This window comes from Electrophorus electricus, chromosome 6 (assembly GCF_041902795.1).
Source record: "Electrophorus electricus isolate QZ-2024a chromosome 6, ASM4190279v1, whole genome shotgun sequence".
NCBI classification, from domain to species: domain Eukaryota; kingdom Metazoa; phylum Chordata; class Actinopteri; order Gymnotiformes; family Gymnotidae; genus Electrophorus; species Electrophorus electricus.
In genome coordinates, this window is record NC_137502.1 from 34107056 (window position 1) to 34129568 (window position 22513).

The 22513-nt window shown below is 49.5% G+C and overlaps 2 protein-coding genes across 7 annotated transcripts in view; both read left to right on the forward strand.

The window, feature by feature from the left end:
• mast1b (microtubule associated serine/threonine kinase 1b) overlaps positions 1–7082 on the forward strand; it is a 39671-nt gene extending 32589 nt beyond the window's left edge. The window contains exons 20-27 of the mRNA XM_081716605.1: positions 100–254; positions 483–727; positions 835–1038; positions 2282–2511; positions 2616–2738; positions 2825–2961; positions 3209–3396; positions 3700–7082. Of these exons, the coding sequence (XP_081572731.1) occupies positions 100–254; positions 483–727; positions 835–1038; positions 2282–2511; positions 2616–2738; positions 2825–2961; positions 3209–3396; positions 3700–5168 (2751 nt within the window). The 3' untranslated portion in view covers positions 5169–7082. The remainder of the gene's footprint in view (positions 1–99; positions 255–482; positions 728–834; positions 1039–2281; positions 2512–2615; positions 2739–2824; positions 2962–3208; positions 3397–3699) is intronic.
• Positions 7083–7886: 804 nt separating this feature from the next.
• atg4db (autophagy related 4D, cysteine peptidase b) lies at positions 7887–13818 on the forward strand. 6 transcript variants are annotated; one of them, XM_026996575.3, is made up of 11 exons: positions 7887–8065; positions 8491–8653; positions 9236–9319; positions 9533–9706; positions 9830–10118; positions 10310–10371; positions 10605–10741; positions 10946–11024; positions 11365–11441; positions 11696–11815; positions 12234–13818. In XM_026996575.3, the coding sequence occupies exons 2-11, from the start codon at positions 8533–8535 to the stop codon at positions 12405–12407; spliced, it is 1317 nt and encodes a 438-aa protein (XP_026852376.1). In that variant the 5' UTR covers positions 7887–8065; positions 8491–8532; the 3' UTR covers positions 12408–13818. The 6 variants fall into 6 exon arrangements, 5 of the variants coding, with proteins under 5 accessions (XP_026852376.1, XP_081572727.1, XP_081572730.1 ...); XM_081716601.1 differs by having other exon boundaries at positions 10605–11024; XM_081716604.1 differs by lacking the exon at positions 10310–10371.
• Positions 13819–22513: the final 8695 nt, after the last annotated feature.

The window sequence follows — 22513 nt, forward strand, 5'->3', positions numbered from 1 at the left end:
GGAGAGCCAGTGCTCTCTGTCAAGCCTAAAGTCATTGTGGGTAATGGAGCCTTCGTTGTGATTCAAGCTCCTGTTACATATAATGGCTCTGAACTGCAGGTGTACAGCAGCATGGAGCACCTGTCCCAGGTGGAGCACAAGCCTGTGGTGACCCTCAGAGAGCGGAAGGGTCATCGGGAAGATCGGAGCAAGCGTGAGAGCCTGGGAAGCTTCACGCTCCGGGACAAGACGTGGAGGGCCGGCTCCCCTGAGATGTGAGTGGAGTGTGTGTACGCTTCTGTTATTAAACACAGAAATACAATTAAAAAAGAAAAACTATTGCCTGGTAGAGTTCTCCTCCTTTGATCTATCCTCTTCTTCTGTCGTTGAGTTCAAACTCTCTCTCTCTCTCCATCTCACTCTTCCTCTCTTTTCCTCTTCCTTTCTTTCATTCTCTCTCCCTCTCTCTCTCTCACTCTCTCTCTCTCTCTCTCTCTCCGTAGGAAGCGTCTGTCCTGCTCCGAGTCCTCATTTACTGAGTCCGACTCCAGCCCTCCGTCTGGGGCCCGCCGCCGCTTCTCGGCTCTCATGGACACGCACCGCTTCATCTCCCCACTAGAGGGCGACACAGAGACACGGGTGCGCAAGCCAGCAGCCAAAGCCAGGGGAACTTCGCTAGAGGGCGCTACCATGGCAACAGGCTCCATCCCAACAGAGGCCACCATGGCAGCAGGAACACAAGGAGGAGGTGTGTGGAGGAAGCGTGATAGATTGAAATGATCAGCGTTTTTCAGTTATTTAAACCTTGGAGAACAGAGCGCTATATCTTCCTACGCATCGGTTATGTTTGTCCAGACAAACAGCACAAGTCCACTGCCACTTCCGCGCCCCTCCACGTTCCGGAGCCGTCGGAACCGAGAGCTACGAGTGACCTGGTGATCCGACGCGCGCGCCACCACCAGCTGTCCGTTGACTCCGAGAAATGCATCTCGGCCCGTGCAAGCCCCAAGGTCATAAAGTCTGCCTCCGCCACGGCCCTGTCCGTCATTATACCTGCAGGTGAGGCCTCTGGCCACCAGGGGGCAGATGAGCCATATTAGTGGTTAGACCTTTATCTTCAAGTGCAGCAAATGTGTCTGTGTAATACCTGAGGATGACTCACCAACTATCTCTCTCTCTCTCTCTCTCTCTCTCTCTCTCTCTTTATCTTTTTCCCAATTCTCAGGTGGAGCACAAGCCTGTGGTGACCCTCAGAGAGCGGAAGGGTCATCGGGAAGATCGGAGCAAGCGTGAGAGCCTGGGAAGCTTCACGCTCCGGGACAAGACGTGGAGGGCCGGCTCCCCTGAGATGTGAGTGGAGTGTGTGTACGCTTCTGTTATTAAACACAGAAATACAATTAAAAAAGAAAAACTATTGCCTGGTAGAGTTCTCCTCCTTTGATCTATCCTCTTCTTCTGTCGTTGAGTTCAAACTCTCTCTCTCTCTCCATCTCACTCTTCCTCTCTTTTCCTCTTCCTTTCTTTCATTCTCTCTCCCTCTCTCTCTCTCACTCTCTCTCTCTCTCTCTCTCTCCGTAGGAAGCGTCTGTCCTGCTCCGAGTCCTCATTTACTGAGTCCGACTCCAGCCCTCCGTCTGGGGCCCGCCGCCGCTTCTCGGCTCTCATGGACACGCACCGCTTCATCTCCCCACTAGAGGGCGACACAGAGACACGGGTGCGCAAGCCAGCAGCCAAAGCCAGGGGAACTTCGCTAGAGGGCGCTACCATGGCAACAGGCTCCATCCCAACAGAGGCCACCATGGCAGCAGGAACACAAGGAGGAGGTGTGTGGAGGAAGCGTGATAGATTGAAATGATCAGCGTTTTTCAGTTATTTAAACCTTGGAGAACAGAGCGCTATATCTTCCTACGCATCGGTTATGTTTGTCCAGACAAACAGCACAAGTCCACTGCCACTTCCGCGCCCCTCCACGTTCCGGAGCCGTCGGAACCGAGAGCTACGAGTGACCTGGTGATCCGACGCGCGCGCCACCACCAGCTGTCCGTTGACTCCGAGAAATGCATCTCGGCCCGTGCAAGCCCCAAGGTCATAAAGTCTGCCTCCGCCACGGCCCTGTCCGTCATTATACCTGCAGGTGAGGCCTCTGGCCACCAGGGGGCAGATGAGCCATATTAGTGGTTAGACCTTTATCTTCAAGTGCAGCAAATGTGTCTGTGTAATACCTGAGGATGACTCACCAACTATCTCTCTCTCTCTCTCTCTCTCTCTCTCTCTCTCTTTATCTTTTTCCCAATTCTCCCAGTGGAGCAGCATGGAACATCCCCACTGGCCAGTCCCATGTCTCCTCGCTCCGTCTCCTCCAACCCCTCCTCCCGAGACTCCTCCCCCAGCCGGGACTACTCCCCCTCCGTCAGCGTGCTGCGATCACCAATCACCATCCAGCGCTCGGGCAAGAAGTACGGCTTCACCCTGCGCGCCATCCGCGTCTACATGGGAGACAGCCACATCTACAGCGTCCACCACATGGTCTGGGTGAGGACGCCTTCCAGAACCTTCTGTTGAACTTCTTTTGGAGTTCTGGTGTGTTTATCTGCTCATGGCCATGAATTAAAAATGATTGACGGTTGCCACTACAGCACGTGGAGTGTGGAGGCCCCGCCCAGGAGGCGGGTCTGTGCGCTGGCGACCTCATCACCCATGTGAACGGAGAGTCTGTCCATGGACTGGTCCATACAGAGGTGGTGGAACTCATTCTGAAGGTAAGAGTGCCAAAGAGGGACATGTTGGTGATTTGTTTCGGGTTGCTCTGGTCCTTTTATTTAAAGTCCTTTCTGGTGGCTCTCAGAGTGGCAATAAGGTGACGGTGACCACCACGCCGTTTGAGAACACCTCCATCAAGGTTGGCCCTGCACGTAAGGCCAGCTACAAAGCCAGGATGGCCCGGCGTAACAGGAGGACCTTAGCCAAGGACACGCAGGAGAGGTGAGACCTGTGTCTTCTGTTATGGGAGTTTGACTTTTCAACAGGTTAAAAAAAAAAGTCTACAGTGGCATTCAATAAAAGCTTATGGTTTCCTGTTTCCTTTCCTGGTTTTTTGCTACCATTTCTCTCTCTCACCCTCTCCTTCTCTCTCTCTCTCTCTCTCTCTCTCTCACCCTCTCCTTCTCTCTCTCTCTCTCTCACCCTCTCCTTCTCTCTCTCTCTCTCTCTCTCTCTCTCCCCCCTGCAGTAAGAAGCGCGGCTCTCTCTTCCGTAAAATCGCCAAGCAGTCCAACCTGCTGCACACCAGCCGGAGTCTGTCCTCCCTCAACCGCTCTCTGTCCTCTGGTGACAGCCTGCCCTGCTCACCCACCCACGGTCTATCGGCCCGCTCGCCCACGCAGACGTACCGCCCGCCCCCCGACGCGGCCGGCCTAGGTTAGCCCCGCGCACACACTCACCGCAAGTTCACGTTCGCGGCGAGGGTCACGTTCCGCTTCTGGTTCACGTTCACATTGTGAACCTTGTTTTGGTATTTGCATGACAGTGTTGGCCTGATTCTGACCCAATAGCTCGCGCCACATTAACCCACCCAGTGCTACTCTTATATTATGCAGGCTTTTAATCGCACTTTTACTATTTGATGAACTTTTACCTATTACCTGCATATTCAGGCATTTTCCAGCTGTTGTCTTGACCCCGGTTTGACCCCGGTGTTCTGTTGGTGTCTCTATCATAAAGGCACATCTTCACAGAGCAGTTCACCGGCGTCCTCCACGCCCAATTCTCCTGCCACGTCGCAGCACATGCGTCCGAGCTCGCTGCACGGTCTGTCCCCGAAGCTGCACCGCCAGTATCGCTCGTCCCGCTGCAAGTCTGCGGGAAACATCCCGCTATCGCCCCTGGCGCACACACCCTCGCCCACCGCCTCTTCGCCGCCCCCCATCGCCGGACACTCCGTGGGCAGCTCCAACACCACGCAGGCCTACCCCGTCAAGCTGCACTCGTCGCCGCCGGTGACGAGGTCCCGCCCCAAGAGCGCCGAACCGCCCCGCTCGCCCCTTCTCCAGCGGGTGCGCTCGGCAGAGAAGCTGGGCCCGCCGGCGCCGGCGTGTGCGGAGAAGAAGGCGGGCCCGGGCGTGGCCGCGCGGAAGCACGGCCTGGATGTGGCGCACGCGGAGTTCCGCCGCGAGTCCTTCCACTGCGAGCACGCCCTGCAGAGCCTGCTGGAGATGGAGGGAGAGAATGGGCCGGCGCCGCCCGGCGAGGCGGCCACGCCCGCGGAGACACGCCGGGACGGCGGGCTGCGCACGCCGAGCCGGATGGGCTGGCAGGAGTCGCCGCTGGGTCGCGAACCCGCGCCGGCCGGGAAGGACAAAGGAGCAGAAGTAGCGGAGACAAAGGCGGAGCCGTCCGGAGCAGCGGTCGGCGCGTACGCTGGCGCGGCCCCGACCTGCGGCATCCGGGCCGCGCGGGCCTCCGTCCCAGCAGAGAGGGAGCCCACGGCCTCGTGGAGCAAGACGCCGTTGCTGAGCGTGGAGAGCGCTGGCGCAACGCCCGAGAAGACCCCCGACGCCCAGAGCACCGTGCCGCTGGAGCCCAAACAGCAGGCCGTCTCGGCCGAGAACGCGAAAGGGCAAGCGAAGGGCAAAGCATCGTGGGAGAGGGACGCCCCCCTGTCCGTGCCTGGAGCGGGGGACTTGGGAATGCCAGGGAAGAGCCCCCAGCCTGTGGATGCAGGCGCGAGGTCATGGGGCGGTGGGACGGAGAAGCCAGGTCCGGACGGCAAGGCTACAACGATGGCGCCTCCAGCGCCGGAGAAGGGTCCGGCCCCGTCCGGGTCCGCCCACGCCACCCGGGACGAGAGATCGCTCCTGGTGCCCACAGAGGAGAAGCCCCTCTCCTCTTCTCCTGCCACCCCGCCACCCGGCGCTGGCAAATCACGCACCGTCTCCCCTGGCGACAGGTCCAGTTTCGTCATTCAGCTCACCAGTGTGGCCAAAACGGTGCTGGGACCCATAAAGCTGGGATCCCAGGATGGCAGCAAAGGGAAGGACTCCAGCCCCAAAACAAGCGAGGACAAGCGGGGAGCGACGCTAGGAAAGTCCGAGGCTTCATCTGGAAGCCGGCACGTGGCGACGGGGACCTGGCCTGGACCCGGAGCCTCCAAACCGGACAAGGCTTCCAGGAGCTCTTCCAAGCATTCCTGAGTTTCTGGTTTGGGAATATTTTCACAGCCACCAATCAACATAAAAAGGGACTTATCTAGCAAACAAAACAAAACAGAAAAGTCAAACAGAAGGTGCTTCAGAACTGTGGTCAAATTTGTGTGTGTATAAGTGTAGATGTAACACCATATTTATAAATAGGATACAGAACGTATGTCTGCGTAGATGCATGTTAGAACTTGTGAATAAATGAACGGAACAGAGAGAGAAAAACCAAGCGAAGACCTAATGCTAGTGAGCGCGTGCACAGCTGTTCCCGCCCACGACATATCAGTGCTCGTGACCGCAATAGGAGGAACCACCTTTCAGTAACGCTAGCCGTCCCTACGGTAGCAAGCTAGTGTGGAGGGTCACTGAAGATTTCATGCCACAGAGCCCAGTTCTGAACATTTGCTGGCCAAACGCCTGCTTTGACTCATTAGCTGAGTAAGACACGCAGTAGGTGTTTCGGAGCTCTGTGATGGACTCTCCGATGTCTCGGGTAGCCCTGTCGTGGAGACTAGTTTAATCAAAAGATTACCAACATATACCAAATGAAACTGTGCTTTACTTAATTCTGCTATTCAACTGCGGATGACTGACTGGTAGACTGAAAGGAATTGTGGATTTGTGCGTGTGTGTGTGTGTGTGTGTCTGTGTGTGTCTGTGTGTGTCTGTGTGTGTGTGTGTGTGTGTGTGTGTGTGTGTGTGTGTGTGTGAGTGTGTGTGTGAGTGTGTGTGTGTGTGTGTGTGTGTGTGTGTGTGTGTGAGAGTGTTATGTTTGTTTTAAGGGCTCGGGCTTGACTGAGCTCAGACTGGAAAAGTGACTTGCCCAAGTGGGAGAGATTGCACACTAACTACAGACATATCTGAGTTTGCACTGGAGGCAAAGTTTAACAGAAGAGTTGAACGATAGCGTTGCATGAGGATGCAGTGAGATACACGATGCCTCAAGATCAGAAATGTGTGTGTGCGTGCGTGTGCACGTGTGTGCGTGTGTGTGTCAGCGAGAGAGTATGTGTGTAAAAAAAAAAGCTATAAAATTGTGCACATAAGAGATTTGATGAGAAAGGCCTGTGTTACATTATTCACCGTAAAAATGCAGTCCATGATGGTTTACTGTTCAATGCCCTACTAATAAGGCTCCTAGAAACTTAAACCTCTCCTACTTATGCTACTTATGCGAAACATTAACCTTCTACATATGCAAAGACAGCTTTGGTGATACAACATGATTAATTCAATGTAGGTGTTGTTATTATAAGTCTTTACTTTTTTCCAGACTTCTTACATTTCAGACATTTTTGGCCACATTTTATATAAGTGTACCATTTTGTGCATTGATGTAACATCTAATAGTTAGTACTGTAAGTGGCAGTTGTTTTTTTTCCCAACTAATCCATTTCCACTGTTTGTTTCTTTACAAGCAACACTGAGTACTGACCAAATTTCCGTTCAGGTCCATACAGTCCTGTCGTCTAGAACACTGTGTGAGCAACATCACATTTCAAATCAGCACTTTTGAGTGAAACATCTCTCCATGTGGCCTAAATGATCTTGATCCTGTTACGTAGAATATGAAGTAGACATCAGGTCGCTGCCTGTCCCGGAACGTTTAGCAGAAAGTTGCTCTTGATAGTTGGCCATTTTCCGCCCGCCTACTTTGGAATTTTACCGTTTGACGTCATCGGTGTGTTGGAAGCCTTTATGACATCATCGTCTCCCAGTCTGATGTGGTGCATTTGATGAAATCACGTTGCACACCAGATGCCGTAGTCTGTAATGTACTGTAATGTAGAGCAAAGCCACTCTGGGGTGTCACTGTTGCTGGTCTCTGTGTCCGGATTCTGTAGACAGATTATTTTGCCTGAGGTGATTTCCTAGCCAATATTAAATTAAAAAAAAAAAAAAAAAAAACTGGAAAAGAATGCACTTTATTTATCCATTTAGAGGGGTCCGTGCAGAAAAGGTGCTTCAGTGTGTTAGAACTTGTGTTTTCTCTGCTAATACGCCTTGTACAGTAGAAGGATCCTAACGAGTGATGTTGGCTAATTGAGATTTTTTCTTCTTCTTCAGAACCTCGGAATCAAGTGTAGTGATTTGTTTCACACTATCCCTCAATAGGTCAAAAGGTCACATTAGCATATTTAGGAATATGTAACACATTCTAATAAACAGCTAAGTGACTGACAAAGTGATATATTTGCAGTTATCTGCAGTGACAGTGCCACTAGTTAGCCAAAGTGTTTGGATACAAGTAGTTGCTGTTTTCAGCTTTATTATGTATTTATTTACTTGCTGTATTTTTAACCTTTCTGGATTTAACTAATTTGTCAGTGCAACCTGCTATACTGACAGGTTCAACCGTTCATCTTCAGGTTTGGGCGCTACATTGTTCTTCCTCATTATATTTAGAATTTCTCTACATTTTGGCAGTGAATGACTTTTTTTTCTTACTCTGATCTTTTATGTTGTTATTTATTTATGGCTTGTTTTTATCCTCAGGCAATGTTGTGAACCAATCCAAGAAGGTTAAAGTGCAGTAATAAAAGTAGTTTAAAAGATTCGAAAAATTAGACTGATATTGTCTCTTTATTTTTTTATCACACCATATTGGAAGCCAACGGCTATATGTTTGAAATATATAATGACCGAATGTGTTTTGATTTTAGGAGCGAGCTTGGCTGTTTTGTGCAGTGGTTTCTTGTTCCTGCTCGCAACTACTTCTAAGAAAACCCAGACCGATGGGAGGTGACGCTGTGCCGCTCAGCCAATCAGATATAGAGCCATTCGGCGTTGTTAGCGACGACATAAACAGGAAATGTACCATAATAACCGCAGGAAAGGTGTTGTCAGGAAAGCAACTTATTTAGGCTTTTTATAATAAAACAACTCACACGGTAAGCATGTCTCAGGACAAATACACCTCGCTAAAGTAAAATGTGACCTATTCGCCTTACACAGCTGAATATAGTCTACTGTATATGTTAGCTAGTTAGCTAACTTTAACAAAGTTAGCTTTGGCAGCCAAGTTATTGGGTGAAATGTCTCGAGCTGTACAACCCATGTTTTGTCAAAACTATTATAAATCTGAACAAGTAACGTGTCGTGATTCTGATTAAAAGTGTTAAATGTGTCATTGTGGTTAAAAGCCGTTTTTAAAACAATGGCGCATTCGTTCCGCGTGCAGCCGGTTGGCTCGCGAACGCGAGCTCGAGAAGCGTTCCAACGTCATCGCGCGCCGTCGGCACGACCTGGGCGCGTGCTCTTTCACCTGAGCTGCCGTATAACGGGCGTGCGCCATTGCCTCGTGTCGCTTCTACAGCGTGCGCGCTGCTGCGGTAGACGGTACCTGCACGGCGAGACGATGAGCTCGGGGTGCGCCGGTGAGATGGAGCTCCTGACCCTGTCAGACCCCGCGCCCCCGGAGGACACAGCCAAGCTCAAGCACAGACTCCTCACGGCGTGGAACAGCCTGAAATACGCAGGTGTGTGCATCCTTGCACATAAACACCTCACTGGCTCTTTAGTCTCAGCCCTTTTGTACTGGTGTCTCACTGGATAATTCGTTATTTGCTTTGCATTGTTGCTCTTAATGCGCCTTAAATGTGGTGAACACCCGTTGTACACTTTAGTTGTATCGCCGGTATCACAAACATGGAACAGACAAGTTTGTACTAAACGAGACCATTTCAGACACACTCATGCCACTTATTACATATTACAATAATATATTGTGTATACTTCATACACTCCCCATACTATCAAAGGTTTGTGCTCAAACTTTAATGAGATTCACGTAAAAAAAAAAAAATTATTATTATTATTAGTTGGAGGGACTTCACATGATGTTTAAAGTAGGTGGTTGCTCACTTGAGGTGATTTTCCTGAATGAATTTTAGCTTGTTAGCGATTGGCATACTGTGTACAACAAACTGGCCTCTACCTGTATGCGAGTAGCATGCAGAAAGCCATTTTGCACATACAGCTCATGTGTTCAATTATGGCAAGTGACTCTCCAAAGGAACTCCCCCCTGTTTAAGAGGACACCTCTGCATGCGTGTTTACAGGCTGGTTTCTGAAGTCCAAGCCTCGCCTCAGTAAGACTGATCCCCTGTGGCTTCTGGGGCACAGTTACCTGCTCAGCCAGGACGGTAAACATCCACACCCCCTCCAGCGACCTCGTTCTCTCTTCTAAAGGGGCTTTGTCTTTCCTTCATGTGGTCAGTGATTTTGTTATTTATCCAATGACCAATGTGCAGCTAAGTGCTTCAGTGTTGTATGTAGGTTTGTATGTAGGTGCAGGTTTTATTTAGCTGGAAAATAAAGATGTTATAATGGTGTGTGTGTTTGTGTGTGGGTCTCAGGTGAGCGAGACAGGTTTCGGCGGGCCTTCTGCTCTCTCCTGTGGTTGACCTATAGGAGAGGCTTTGAGCCCCTGGGCGGTTCATCCTTTAGCTCAGACTGCGGCTGGGGTTGCATGCTCCGCGCTGCTCAGATGTTACTCGCACAGGGCCTAGTGCAGCTCCTGTTACCTGGAGGTACACATACAGACAGAGGCTCGCTATCTCTGTCTCTAACAATACGTGTCTCTCTATATTAGTTTAAACGCACAGCAAACTCACTCAAACGCTTTAGAGACTTGACTCTGCTGCCCCCCCCAGGCTGGACGTGGCCGGGTGCTCATCATCAAACCAGAGACGACCTGGACGTCACCAGCCCCCACCAGCCGGGTCCGGACCCGCCCCGCGGGGTCCAGAGAACGCGCAGCGAGGGTGCTGCCCTGGATGGCGTCGGGGCTGGTGACGAGCGTGCCCACCGGCACCTGGTGGCCTGGTTCGGTGACGCGCCTTCCGCCCCCCTCGGCCTGCACCGGCTAGTAGAGCTGGGCAGGGAGTCTGGCAAGCGTCCGGGAGACTGGTACGGCCCCTCCGTCGCGGCGCACCTCCTCCGGTAAGAGCCCTCCGCGGAGAGCGACGGTACTGAATGAGCAACCAGGAGGAGGAGCTGAAACGGGGATGGAAGGACGTTCTCTGCATTTGAACAGTATAGCTTTGGCCCAGTAGAGCTCCCAGGTAGAGCAGATGACCGTGTGTGTGTGTGTGTGTGTGTGTGTGTGTGTGTGTGTGTGTGTGTGCTTGCAGTAAAGCTGTAGAGCTGTCTGAAGTGGGCAGCATCGCTGTGTATGTAGCTCAGGACTGCACTGGTGAGTTCTGGGGTGTGGCTGTTGAGCTTTGTCCCAGGTTAAAAAAACCAGAAAGCATGATTACCTTTACTACCCTGTGTGGTCTGTGAAACCTCTTTCTCCAGCTCCATGGGTCATTGGGTGACTCGCACGCTTATTAGATGTAGATGTCCCAGAGGTCTGTTCCGTGTGCAGGTGTAGTTCCTGTCACATCCTGTGTGCTGCTCTGCTCTTTTCTTGGGCGTGTTGTGCAGTGTACATGGGGGAGGTGGAGAGGCTCTGCCAGACGTCCCAGCCTCACGTCTCTACTGGTGGCAGGTCTGTTATTATACTGGTGCCTGTGAGGCTTGGTGGAGAGGCACTCAACCTCGCCTATGTGGACTGTGTGAAGGTACGCCCTGTTTCTCTCGCATGTGTGCGCACATACACACACACTCACACGCACGCACGCGCACACACGCGCACACGCACACACGCACATGCACACACACACACGCATACACACACACACACACACACATGCACATTCCCAGACTCTGTGTGTGTGTTACTTTACCAGAAAGCCACATGTAAGTGTGTGTCTGTGTGTATCCAGAAGCTGCTCCAGCTGAGTTGCTGCATTGGGATCATGGGCGGGAAGCCCAAACACTCATTATATTTTGTCGGCTATCAGGGTGAGTGTCGCACGTGTCTGTGTTAAGCAAGGGTTACGTGGCCATCTGTTACATGGCTCCAGGGTGAGTGTTACCCGTGTCCGTGTTACGTGAGCGTTACGTGGTCATTGTTAGATGCTTCGTGCAGTCCTTTATTCGGTCATATCACCCGGAGGTCCAGGTTGGTAATGTGTCGGATTAAATGCAGAGGGGCACGTTTATCCAGCCCACCCGAGCAGACCTGGGATCAGCTCAGGCTTGCCGTGTGGCCATGACGTCTGCTGCAGGACACCGCAGAGCTGATGGCAGGTCAGCGGTGTGGCGCTGGGTGAACGGGGGCATGTGTTCTCTCACTGTGCAGACGAACACCTGCTGTATCTGGACCCGCATGTCTGCCAGGCCACGGTAGACGTGAGCCAGGAGCTCTTCCCTCTGGAGGTAACCGTTTCCATCCTGTTTGTTTTGCAGCCACGGAGTCCGGCTTCGTTGGTTATTTCCACGTGTGGTGTTTGTGTTGCCACTGTTGTGTGGCTCTGCAATTTTGAAGAAGGGGGGGGAAATTTTTTTTGATTACCACTAAATGTTAACAGTGCTAATATCAAATGAAAGCCAAAAAACATGAATTACCCAGATGGCTTTGTGCTCGGTCACCTAGGCGACCGCTGTAGTTGACTAAAGCTCTGTTGGCGCAGTCTTTCCACTGCAGGACGGTGAGCAAGATGTCCTTTCACCGCATGGACCCCAGCTGCACTCTGGGATTCTATGCCAAGAGCGGGCAGGACCTAGACACACTGCGGGCGCTGGTCACCACGGTAGGACAGCTGACCGAGCTCGTGGGATGTGTTAAGCAAGACGTGCTGGTTGAATTCAGGGTTGATTGCGGCTTGGCTTGTAACCTTGAGGTTACGGATGATCAGACTGATGCGTTCGCTCACCTGCCAACGTGAAAGCGTGTGTGGGAGAGTGAGTGAGTGTGTGTTGGGGAGAGCTTGATTTGGTACGTCATACCAAGTGCATATGCATAGTTCCTGGTGCTTTCTGAAAAATATTGTATGTTTTATACTGTATATACAAACCATTCTTTTACTTTTCTATAGGTTTCATGCAAATGCATGGCCTAAATATGCAGATTTATGCAAATTTCTGCTCGGACTTGCTTAATTAGGAGCCACGTAGCATCCTAATAGGAAGATGCATAACGTTTTTGTCCTGGTCTGACTCCTCCCCCAGGCCCTGACCTCCTCCACAGAGATATATCCCATGTTCACCTTCGTGGAGGGCACTGGGCAGGAGGAGCGCGTGGAAGCGGAGCTGACCCCCGACCCTGCGGTGCATGTCCCGCCCGATGACAAACGGAGGCGGAGCAACAAGCGGAACAGCACAGATGAATTTGTGCTGCTCTGAGAGTCTGGGCTGCTATTACGCCATCGCTGTGTTTAAATACATTTACAAGCGCAGTAACGTAGCTTGTGCTTGGTGAGGCGAGCAAAGATGTTTTAATTTTTTTTTTTACACATCAGAACACTTGAGAGCAGTTTTACACCTCTGCATTGGACTGTCCTAGTGTCGTCACTAGTGTGTAATTTATAAAACTAGTAGCCTGTGTAAGCTAACCCATCTGGCATGTATTGGACTAGTGCATCAACCCAGCTGTCTTGGCTTCAAAACGGCCTCTGTCGGTTTTCCAAGCTCTAAATGTGTTTCCACAGCAACAGGGCATTAGTGCATCATGTGTGACCCTGACCCGCTGGGGAGTGAGTTCTGTGTATTGCTTTAAGCAATGGTCTCCCTAGTCCTTGGGGACCCCCAGCCAGTCCATGGTGTTCCTGTCTCCCAGCTGAACTAGCATTCAACACCACTCAACACTTCTCTGCCTGTGATGGGACGATGGACAAAGTAAACACGTGGACTGGCTGGTGTCCTGTCAAAACCGTGTCCAGAGATGCACCTTCCACAAAGCCCACAAACCACTGCTAAATCGTGGCAGGCCTGGTTGGATGGCAGGCAGGTGTGCAGGAGGTGGATTCCTGACCCCTGACCTCTGACTGGAGTGCTTGCTGTTGGACTGCTGGTGTGGTGTGCAGAGAGAGAAACAAACGCACCTGAGCTCTTAAAGATGAAAAAACAAATACCTCTGACATATTTGATCAAAAGTGTGTGTGTGTGTGTGTGTTTTCTGTTACAGTTCTTTTGAAAGACCCATTTCCTGTGATGCTGACAGAGACTAGGAGCTCTGGTTAATTACGCTGACCCTCCCTAGAGCAGCATTGCTCCTGTTATGATGCAAGGCATCATGGGAGATCAAATCCATCCTTGGATGTCCACACCACTGTACACCCCACTGCTGTAACAGAACTGATTCCATTGATCAGGTGATGATGCTGTTGATGCAGGCGTGACTGTACAGTGCTCAGTGCCGGCACCCTGCTGGAGTGGAGCTGCAGAACCATTTTGTAAAGACTGTTTGTGTATAAACGTTTGCTTGTTTAAATCGTTTATATCATTCATGCTTCATGTCTGAAAGCTGGAAAAACCTGATTGGTGTTTATATATTTTTAGAAGTTTTATTTATTTCTTTGAAGTAAGTGTGTGTGTGTGTGTGTGTGTGTGTGTGTGTGTGTGGCGGAAGGGGTTTTGTTTGAATTTTAACTTCTGCTTTTGTTTCAGTTTCTTTCTAACTTTTATTAATGTTTTGATTTTTTGTGTGGTTGTGGTCTTATAAAATCAAGGGTTTTTATCAATATATGTATTTTATTTTTGTGCAAAGAACTATAATATTCAGGTATTTTCAAATTAAAAGGTTGATCAAATAGAAGAGCTTCTCCTTTCCTTTAGAGTGCAGTGGTGTAGTAGCGTAGTGCAGCTCTGCACTTTCTGTTCCCCAGCTGGGAGAGATGTGTGCTCTATGGCTTTTGGCACGCGCGGGTCATTTATAATCTAAAATTAAATCTCAAACAGATGAAAAGCTGCATAATCTTATTATTGCTGTCTTGTTAATTAAATGGTGTAATTAGGAAGGTTTCGCCAGGCTCTTTGGGATTACGGCCATTTTCTAGGACCCCCTTAAATATACGGAATACACTGGACTCCCCTGGGACTATAAAATCCTGGAGGTTTCCTTTTTACTTCAGGTCAACTGAGATTGGACAGGAGAGAAATGCATAGTGATGCTGGAAATGTTGGGGGGCGGGGGGTACTCCAAAATACTGTAAATGTTCGTGTGAGATCCATTTTCCCATGTAGGAGCAGGGTCAGCAGAGACATGGCTCTCCTATCTAAAAGAGGTGAAGTGACTCAGGCAGCGCTATCCACACACAGAACCCCTGATCCGTCAGAGTAAGGTTCTTCTGCATTTCGATTCCCAGTAGAGCAACTGTCCGGCTGCCAGGACTGCACCAGGTCGTCCACCTGGAGAGGGCGGCACTGGATCTCGACAATCACTTGTGCAGCATCCTGCCTGCAGTGGGCCGGAGTTCAGAAAGAGCATAGCAGCAAGTCCAGTGTGGTCCAGGAGGAGGTCCAGCGACTCCTTGACCTCATCAGGAGGGACAGGAACGCCAGCTGGAACTCCTTCCCTTCCTGGATGTTGAGACCTCTGTCGTCTCTCGCTGGGTTCTTTGCTCTGGTCCCAGAGGCTCAACACATCCTTCGGGGAAACGGAGAGCACGGGACTTTGGTCCCAGTGTCTCGCAGACGCTCGCTGAGTGGAGGTGGGACAGATGCACTGGAAGGTGCTTAAAGAAGGCAGGGCTAGGGGACGCCACCTGTCCCGCCTCGCTCGTTCTCACATCACAGGCCAGACGGACGAGGCCCCAGCCAGTTTGAGATTGCACATGAGGGTGAGACAGTTTGACTCGGGTTGCTGTCTTTCAACCATTCAAACGGTCCCTTTTTAACAAGACTGGTGAATAGTAGCTCAGATTTCTAAATGTTAGTATTGAATTCCTAGCCACAAAGAAGTTGTTCATTACCCTTTCATTGTCAATAAAGACAATCGGTTCCTGACGTAACAGAGCCTGTACTTACCTCCCTGATCTCCCTTTGTGGTTGGTTAAACCTGACACTTAATCTAGATCTCACTGTAATCCAGCCTGTCTAATGAGGAAGAATAACGCCTACAGTGTCCTGCCTCTCGGGTAGATGAGTGGAGTTGAATCGCTCTCGCTCTCTCTCTCTCTCTCTCTCTCTCTCGCTCTCTCTCTCTCGCTCTCTCCGAGGCAGATCTGTTCAGTGGCCTGTACCACGTGCTCTTGTGGAGGGCTCCTGCTGCGGTCCCTTTCAGTTCCTCTTCGGCACTCCTCTGCTCAGGTTGTCTGGGACCATAAGGAGGATAGGACACATGCTTCAAGGCCTTAACCTTTAACCCTTGACCTACCTAAGCCTCTCAGGTACTATGGCCAAAAGAATGATTTCACATAATCTGCCCCCAGTTCCTGACTGAGATGCTGATCTTTGCTTGGCCAATAGCAGCTGCTAACGTGAATGAAGAGGTAAAGGAAAAGCGTAGCTCCACTGCCCGCGGCACCGTCACGTGAGGGCTAGCTTCAGCGCAACCGGATCCCACAGAGACTTTAATAACGGTTTAACCCCATCCCCGTTCACATTACTGACTAGAAAACTTACATCAGTGTGCAGGCTACAACTAGACACACTAATGCGAACACACCGCACTATACGCTGCGACTCAAACAGCATGCGCTGTAAGGTTTGTTGTGGAAAATTATTATTATTTTTTTTATAATTTGTTTGTTCCAGCCTGCTCCGTGTGGCCCAGTGCCATTGTCCATGCTGGAAAGAGAACAACACACCGTGGTAGTTCAGTGGTTAACGTACTTGCTTTGCAGTTGCGCGGTTGCCGGTTCAAGACCCACCTGCTGGGCAGCTAAGCAAGACCCTTAACTCTCAGTTACTTGAGATGTGTTCCGACACAATTATAAGTTGCTTTGAATAAAAGTGTCTGCGAATGTGAAAATTGCCATGGCTTATGTTCTGTCTCTTTTGTTATGTTCTGTCTACGATGGTAGTGGTGGCAGATGTTTGGCAGCGTGAATATATCTTAAGTGTTTCGGCTGTCATCTCTCATTGACGGCTACTGTCTGATTTATGTGAGCCGGCAGGCACAGTGACGCACCCTGCCTTCCAGACAGCCCACCTCTGCTTGCCGTGGGTAGGGCTCCAAACTGCAGTCTTAACGTGGTTCGCATATTTTCCGAGTCAGGCTTTTCTTGGGGAATATGATTGGAATTGTCTCTGCGTACATGTTTCGCTAAAGCCAACAGAGAAAATGACAAATGTCTTCACCCCTGTCTTCACTTTGACATGTGTGTAAGGGTGGGGAGATTGATTTGTCTGTAAAACTTGCTGAGTCTTACAGAGATGGCACAGATAAGGCAGAGAAACGCCCCCATGCTGCGATTTATGCTGTGGTTCTGAATCATCAGACATGTTCACCAGAACAGCACTGGATGCTCAGTGATTTATCAACTCCAGAAATGATCGCTTTTGTGATATTTTTTCTGGCTTAAGCATAGATACACTGAAAAAGCCCAGTGTGTGGATTATAAAGTGTGTGTAGAAAGTATCTATTTGAGTTGAAAACTTCTTACCTTTCCAACAGCACAGCCCCACAGGGAGCTGTGAAGGTCATCTCTCCAGAGTCCAGCAGCACAGCACCACAGGGAGCTGTGAAGGTCATCTCTCCAGAGTCCAGCAGCACAGCACCACAGGGAGCTGTGAAGGTCATCTCTCCAGAGTCCAGCAGCACAGCACCACAGGGAGCTGTGAAGGTCATCTCCCCAGAGTCCAGCAGCACAGCACCACAGGGAGCTGTGAAGGTCATCTCTCCAGAGTCCAACAGCACAGCACCACGGGGAGCTGTTAAGGTCAGCTCTCCAGAGTCCAGCAGCACAGCACCACGGGGAGCTGTGAAGGTCATCTCTCCAGAGTCCAGCAGCACAGCACCACGGGGAGCTGTGAAGGTCATCTCTCCAGAGTCCAGCAGCACAGCACCACGGGGAGCTGTGAAGGTCATCTCTCCAGAGTCCAGCAGCACAGCCCCACGGGCAGCTGTGAAGGTCATCTCTCCAGAGTCCAGCAGCACAGCACCACGGGGAGCTGTGAAGGTCATCTCTCCAGAGTCCAGCAGCACAGCCCCACGGGGAGCTGTGAAGGTCATCTCTCCAGAGTCCAGCAGCACAGCCCCACGGGGAGCTGTGAAGGTCATCTCTCCAGAGTCCAGCAGCACAGCCCCACGGGGAGCTGTGAAGGTCATCTCTCCAGAGTCCAGCAGCACAGCCCCACGGGGAGCTGTGAAGGTCATCTCTCCAGAGTCCAGCAGCACAGCCCCACGGGGAGCTGTGAAGGTCATCTCTCCAGAGTCCACAGGCAGGTTTGGTGAAATCAGTGACTCAAAGACCATAAAAGGCATCAAGGCCTGGTACTTACTATTATACCATTTATATTGTGCCATTATTTTCAGTCAGTAATCTGTAATAACATCTAGACACAACAGAAAGAGCAATTTGAACTTTGCAGTTATGATACACGTGTGGGGTGCCGTACACTGTAAAGATGCGAATGTGCACGCACACACACACACATTGTTTGTTAGTCAGGCATGGCTGGAAGTGTTCATTGTGTTTGCATTGTTTGAGTGGAAATGAAAGTTATTTTTCAAGCTTGGTTGTCTTCATCTTGAAGAACCTGGTCTACTGGAATCGCTGATCGCTCTGACATTCAAGAAATCGCAACCCCACTGAATGGGTTAAAAAACTCTCTCTCTCTCTCTCAGTTTATTCACAAGCAGTGTAGTTTATTCTACTGGCTGGAGGCATGCAGGCATGTATGTGTTTAGGATTTGCAAGGGACTGCATGGCTTCAGTGCATTGCCACATCAAGCACTCAGATCACTATGTGATTATGAAAACAAGAAAAGCAGTGTACTCTTTAAAACAAAGAAAACAACAACAACAACGCGTTGGCTGGCTTAGACTCAAAGGGTTTTACTCTCTGGTGTATTTTGTGTGGTATCAGATTAAAGCACTCTCGTCTGCTTGAAGGCCCCAGGCTAACAAAATAAAACAAACACAGCCTCACAGTGTAAAAGGTTCGGGCCATTGGTCTTGGCCGCCAGTGCTACTATTGAGTCTTTCCATAGTTCAGGATCCTTTGGCAAGCTGAGAAACTTGGAAAAAATTAAAAAGTAAAACACCACACATCTGATCTGCATATGCATGTAACTCCCTGTCATACCATATCCCAGCATTCACCCACTGGACACCTTCCATACCCTGAGCCACACTCACGACTACCGGCCTACCTGACCTTCTCCTTACCACGCCATCACACCGCTGATATCGACAGCGGAATCCTTAGTGTCAAAACCTTTTTGTTTGTTTATTTACCTCAGCAAGGCAGAATCAAAGCCCTCCAGACTGAGTGCGCTGGCATTTCTCTCATTCTGTCCATCGCTTTCCTTATCCCCTGCCAAGCTGGCCTTAACATTATTACCATTAAAGTCCCTTCTCATCTTTTCTTTATACAGCCTGTCTTTCTTCACAGCGTTTGTAATTTACCTTACGTCATTAAGTTTGCCTCTTTCTTCTTTTGCAAAAGGACCTTTAGTTCATCAGAGAGCCAGGGCTCATCGTTGGGGAATACCCTTAGAAGGAATCATCAGCTCACCACAATACGTACACCGGATTTCATAATAAAAGCATATTTATATACTTTGGAATTTGCATGTGTACAGTACAAAATTGTAAGTGCATGAAAGGATGCAAAAACATTGATGAAAAATGTTGTTGTGTGTCAAACGGGCCACAAATATCTTAAAGCCTGTTAAGATATTTGTTCCTTAAAACTAAAATACCTTTGTTTCATAATAATGGCCATGACTATATTTTTGTAACTGGGGAAGGCTGATGCTTGGTGCATAGGACACAAGTAGGCAGCCGTGTAAAACCGTCTCAGTACTCCTCTCAAAATGTGCAGTTCGTTGGACGGTGACGGTTTAGAGCATTTATCGAGACGTCTTTCTGCCAGTGGTGTCTCTAAGGAAGGGATGTCTTTCCTCCGGGTCATCGTGGTAGGGCACCATCTCCCTGCCTTCTCCAGGGTGACCCCGAGCTCATAATCTCATTGATTTGCACTTTTTATCAAAATAAATAAATTGTCCTGGTTTAATTTTGTGAGAGGTGCCCCCTGCTGGTTATGTGTGGGAATGACAGCAAGGTATTCAGGTAGTAGCCACTAATCTAGAGTGTTGGGAGCTTAGGGCTGTGATGAAATGTATTATTATTAGTTGCATTCATATAGCACCTTTCTCAAACCAGGTGCAGGGGAGGAGCTTAAGACCAGGACAGAGCACCAACCATCACTGGACATACCTGCACACACAGGACAATTTAGAGTATCCAGTCAACCTAACCACCATGTTTTTGGACTGTGGGAGTTAACCAGAGACCCCAGAGGAAACCCACACAGACACAGAGCACTTCACCCAGCTAGGGACTTGAACGCAAGACCCTAGACCTGAGAGGCAGATATGCTAACCACCACACCACAGTGCTTGCATTGCTAATAGAATGGTGTTTACAATGAGGACATGATTCAGGCAGCCTGTGTTTCCAAAATATGTCACTGGTGTTTCACTGAAATGAGAGATGTGTTACTCAAAGGTAATCTCACAGTACAATGACAATAATAATGAATTTAAAAAATAAATAAAACTGCTAAGTTCATATCTGAAAGCTATATATTTAATTGTAAATGTTTGTGTCTCAGTAGTTCTGTTGCATTCTGTTTGTCCATTAAAAAGCGTGTGTGTGTGGGTGTATATGCATGTGTGTCTGTGTACTAAGTTCCTGACTGAGGCGTGGTGACGACACGCCTATGTAAAGTATTAGATTGGGCAGACATCCTCCACTGGAAAACTTCACCACTTCAAATCAACTGTAACCTGCATTAGCAGAACACGTCACCCAGAGTGTGAAGCTCCTCAGTGTTAGCTGAGCACCTGGTCCACTAGACCCAGTGCACCTTCACCTCATACCCGCCTGCTCTTCTGTAGACGCCCTCATCAGACATTCAGTTTGCGTTCTCTCTCTCTCTCTCTCTGTTACATATAGAGAGAGTTACACATAGAGAGAGTTACATATCTCTATCCCACACTCTCTCTTCCTGTTTCTTTCACTCACTCCTGCATGATGCAGAGCTGATGAACACACACACACACACACACACACACACACAGGTCCCATGACTGACACTGCATCCTCTCTTATGTCTAAATCCATTTCGTACAGTCACACTGATGTAACAAACCAGTCAGTTCTGCTTGGCACAATGAACTGATTCTTCTCTTGTGATTTTGTTGAAAGTCAATGACTTTTGTGCTACAGAGACTCACGTTTGTGGTAGAGTGACAGGATTATGATACAGGGACACATGTTTGCCTTAAACAGAGCATTCTCTTGCTTACTCACTCGTTCTCTCATTCATTCATTTAATTGTTCAATCATTCACTCAGATAACCCAGTCAAATGATAATTTCCCATACAGCTGCCTGTATTGAGCTTTTGATTGTGCTTAAGACCTTAAATAGTGATAACAGTACAGAAGACCTGCAAACCAAACCAAACCAATACTTAACCAAGCATCCCACTCTACATGAAGCCTGGACACTGGAGCCTGGACACCGGACATTGTAGCCTGGACACTTGAGCTTGGACACTGAACACTGGGACATGGACACTGGACACTGGACATTGTAGCCTGGACACTGGACACTGGCGCCTGGACACTAGAGCCTGGATACTAGACATTGGACACTAGAGCTTGGACACTGGACGCTGGAGTCTGGACACTGGAACCTGGACAGCGGACATTGGAGCCTGGACACTGGATCCTGGACACTGGAGCTTGGACACTGAACACTGGGACCTGGATGCTGGAGCCTGGACACTTGAACTTGGACACCAGACATAGTAGCCTGGACACTGGACACTGGAGCCTGGACACTGGACATTGGACACTGGAGCTTGGACACTGGACGCTGCAGTCTGGACACTGGAACCTGGACAGCGGACATTGGAGCCTGGACACCAGAGACTGGACACTGGAGCCTGGACACTGTAGCGTGAACACTGGACACTGGAACCTGGATACTGGAGTCTGGACACTGGAGCCTGGACACTGGAGCCCAGTGCTTGCTGAGGGAAAAAGTACTTATTAAAGTTTGTTGAAAGACAGAGGATAACATTTTGTGTCAGACAGAAACTGGATAACACAATAATGAATATTTTTATAGTATAGTGTTTTTGGCTGTCTCCCAATTCTCTCTCTCTCTGTCTCTCTCTCTCTCTCTCTCTCTCTCTCTCTCTCTCACACACGCTCTCTCTCTCTCTCTCTCTCTCTCTCTTGCTCTCTCACACCCTCTCTCTGTATCTCTCTGTCTCTCTCTCTCTCACACCCTCTCTCTCTGTCTCTCTCTCTCTCTCTCTCTCTCTCTCTCTCTCTCACACACGCTCTCTCTCTCTTGCTCTCTCACACCCTCTCTCTGTATCTCTCTGTCTCTCTCTCTCTCTCACACCCTCTCTCTCTGTCTCTCTCTCTCTCTCTCTCACTCTGTCTCTCTCTCGCACCCTCTCTCTCTCGCACCCTCTCTCTCTCTCTCTCTCTCTCTCTCTCTCTCTCTCTCTCTCTCTCTCTCTACCAATCTACATTAATCATACATGGTGCTGTTTCTCTATTTTCTTATTGTGTGTGTCCTTTATTAACTCACAGCAACACCAAGAGATCCTCCCAGCATGCATTTCTGCATCTGAAGTAGCATTTCCCTGGCATGCTGCTGGCTGTCTGCGTGTATCAGTAAACATTTGCTAATAGGATATCCAAAAACAGGGAACACAGGTCGCGCTAGATGCTCGTGTGTGCTGGGTGGAGCGGTGTGGAGTTTATGAGAATGTTAATTTAGCACACACCTCTACAAACACCCACAAGTGTTGCACGGTATCTGGTAAACTCTTTGCACCGTTGCGTAGCATCCCCTAAATCTAGAAATCTGCTTGTATTTACTCACTTCTAACCTTTTCCAGTTCCACTGCAGTCTTGGGGCTTCAGCAGATGTGTACTGTGATGTCTGTAATGTCCGTCTCTCTGCAGACTGAGGAAGCTTTTCATCTGAAACACCTGCATGTGAGAGTCTGTCATCACACAGGAATGCTGAACTTCCCTGTCAGTTTCATTCAGTCTGCATGCTATAAAGGCAGTTATCAGGTTCATGAATGTGATTTAACAAGAATCTATTATACAGCTCTCATTATGCAGATGTCTGCGTGCTAAATGGTGGTTGGCTGTAAAGGAGAGGATGATGAACAGATCGAGAATGTGTGTGAGAGAGAGAGAGAGAATGACAGAAAGAGAAAAAAGAGTGATGGAAAGACTGTGTGTGTGTGTGTGTGTGTGTGTGTGTGTGTGTGTGTGTGTGTGTGTGTGTGTTATATGTGTGT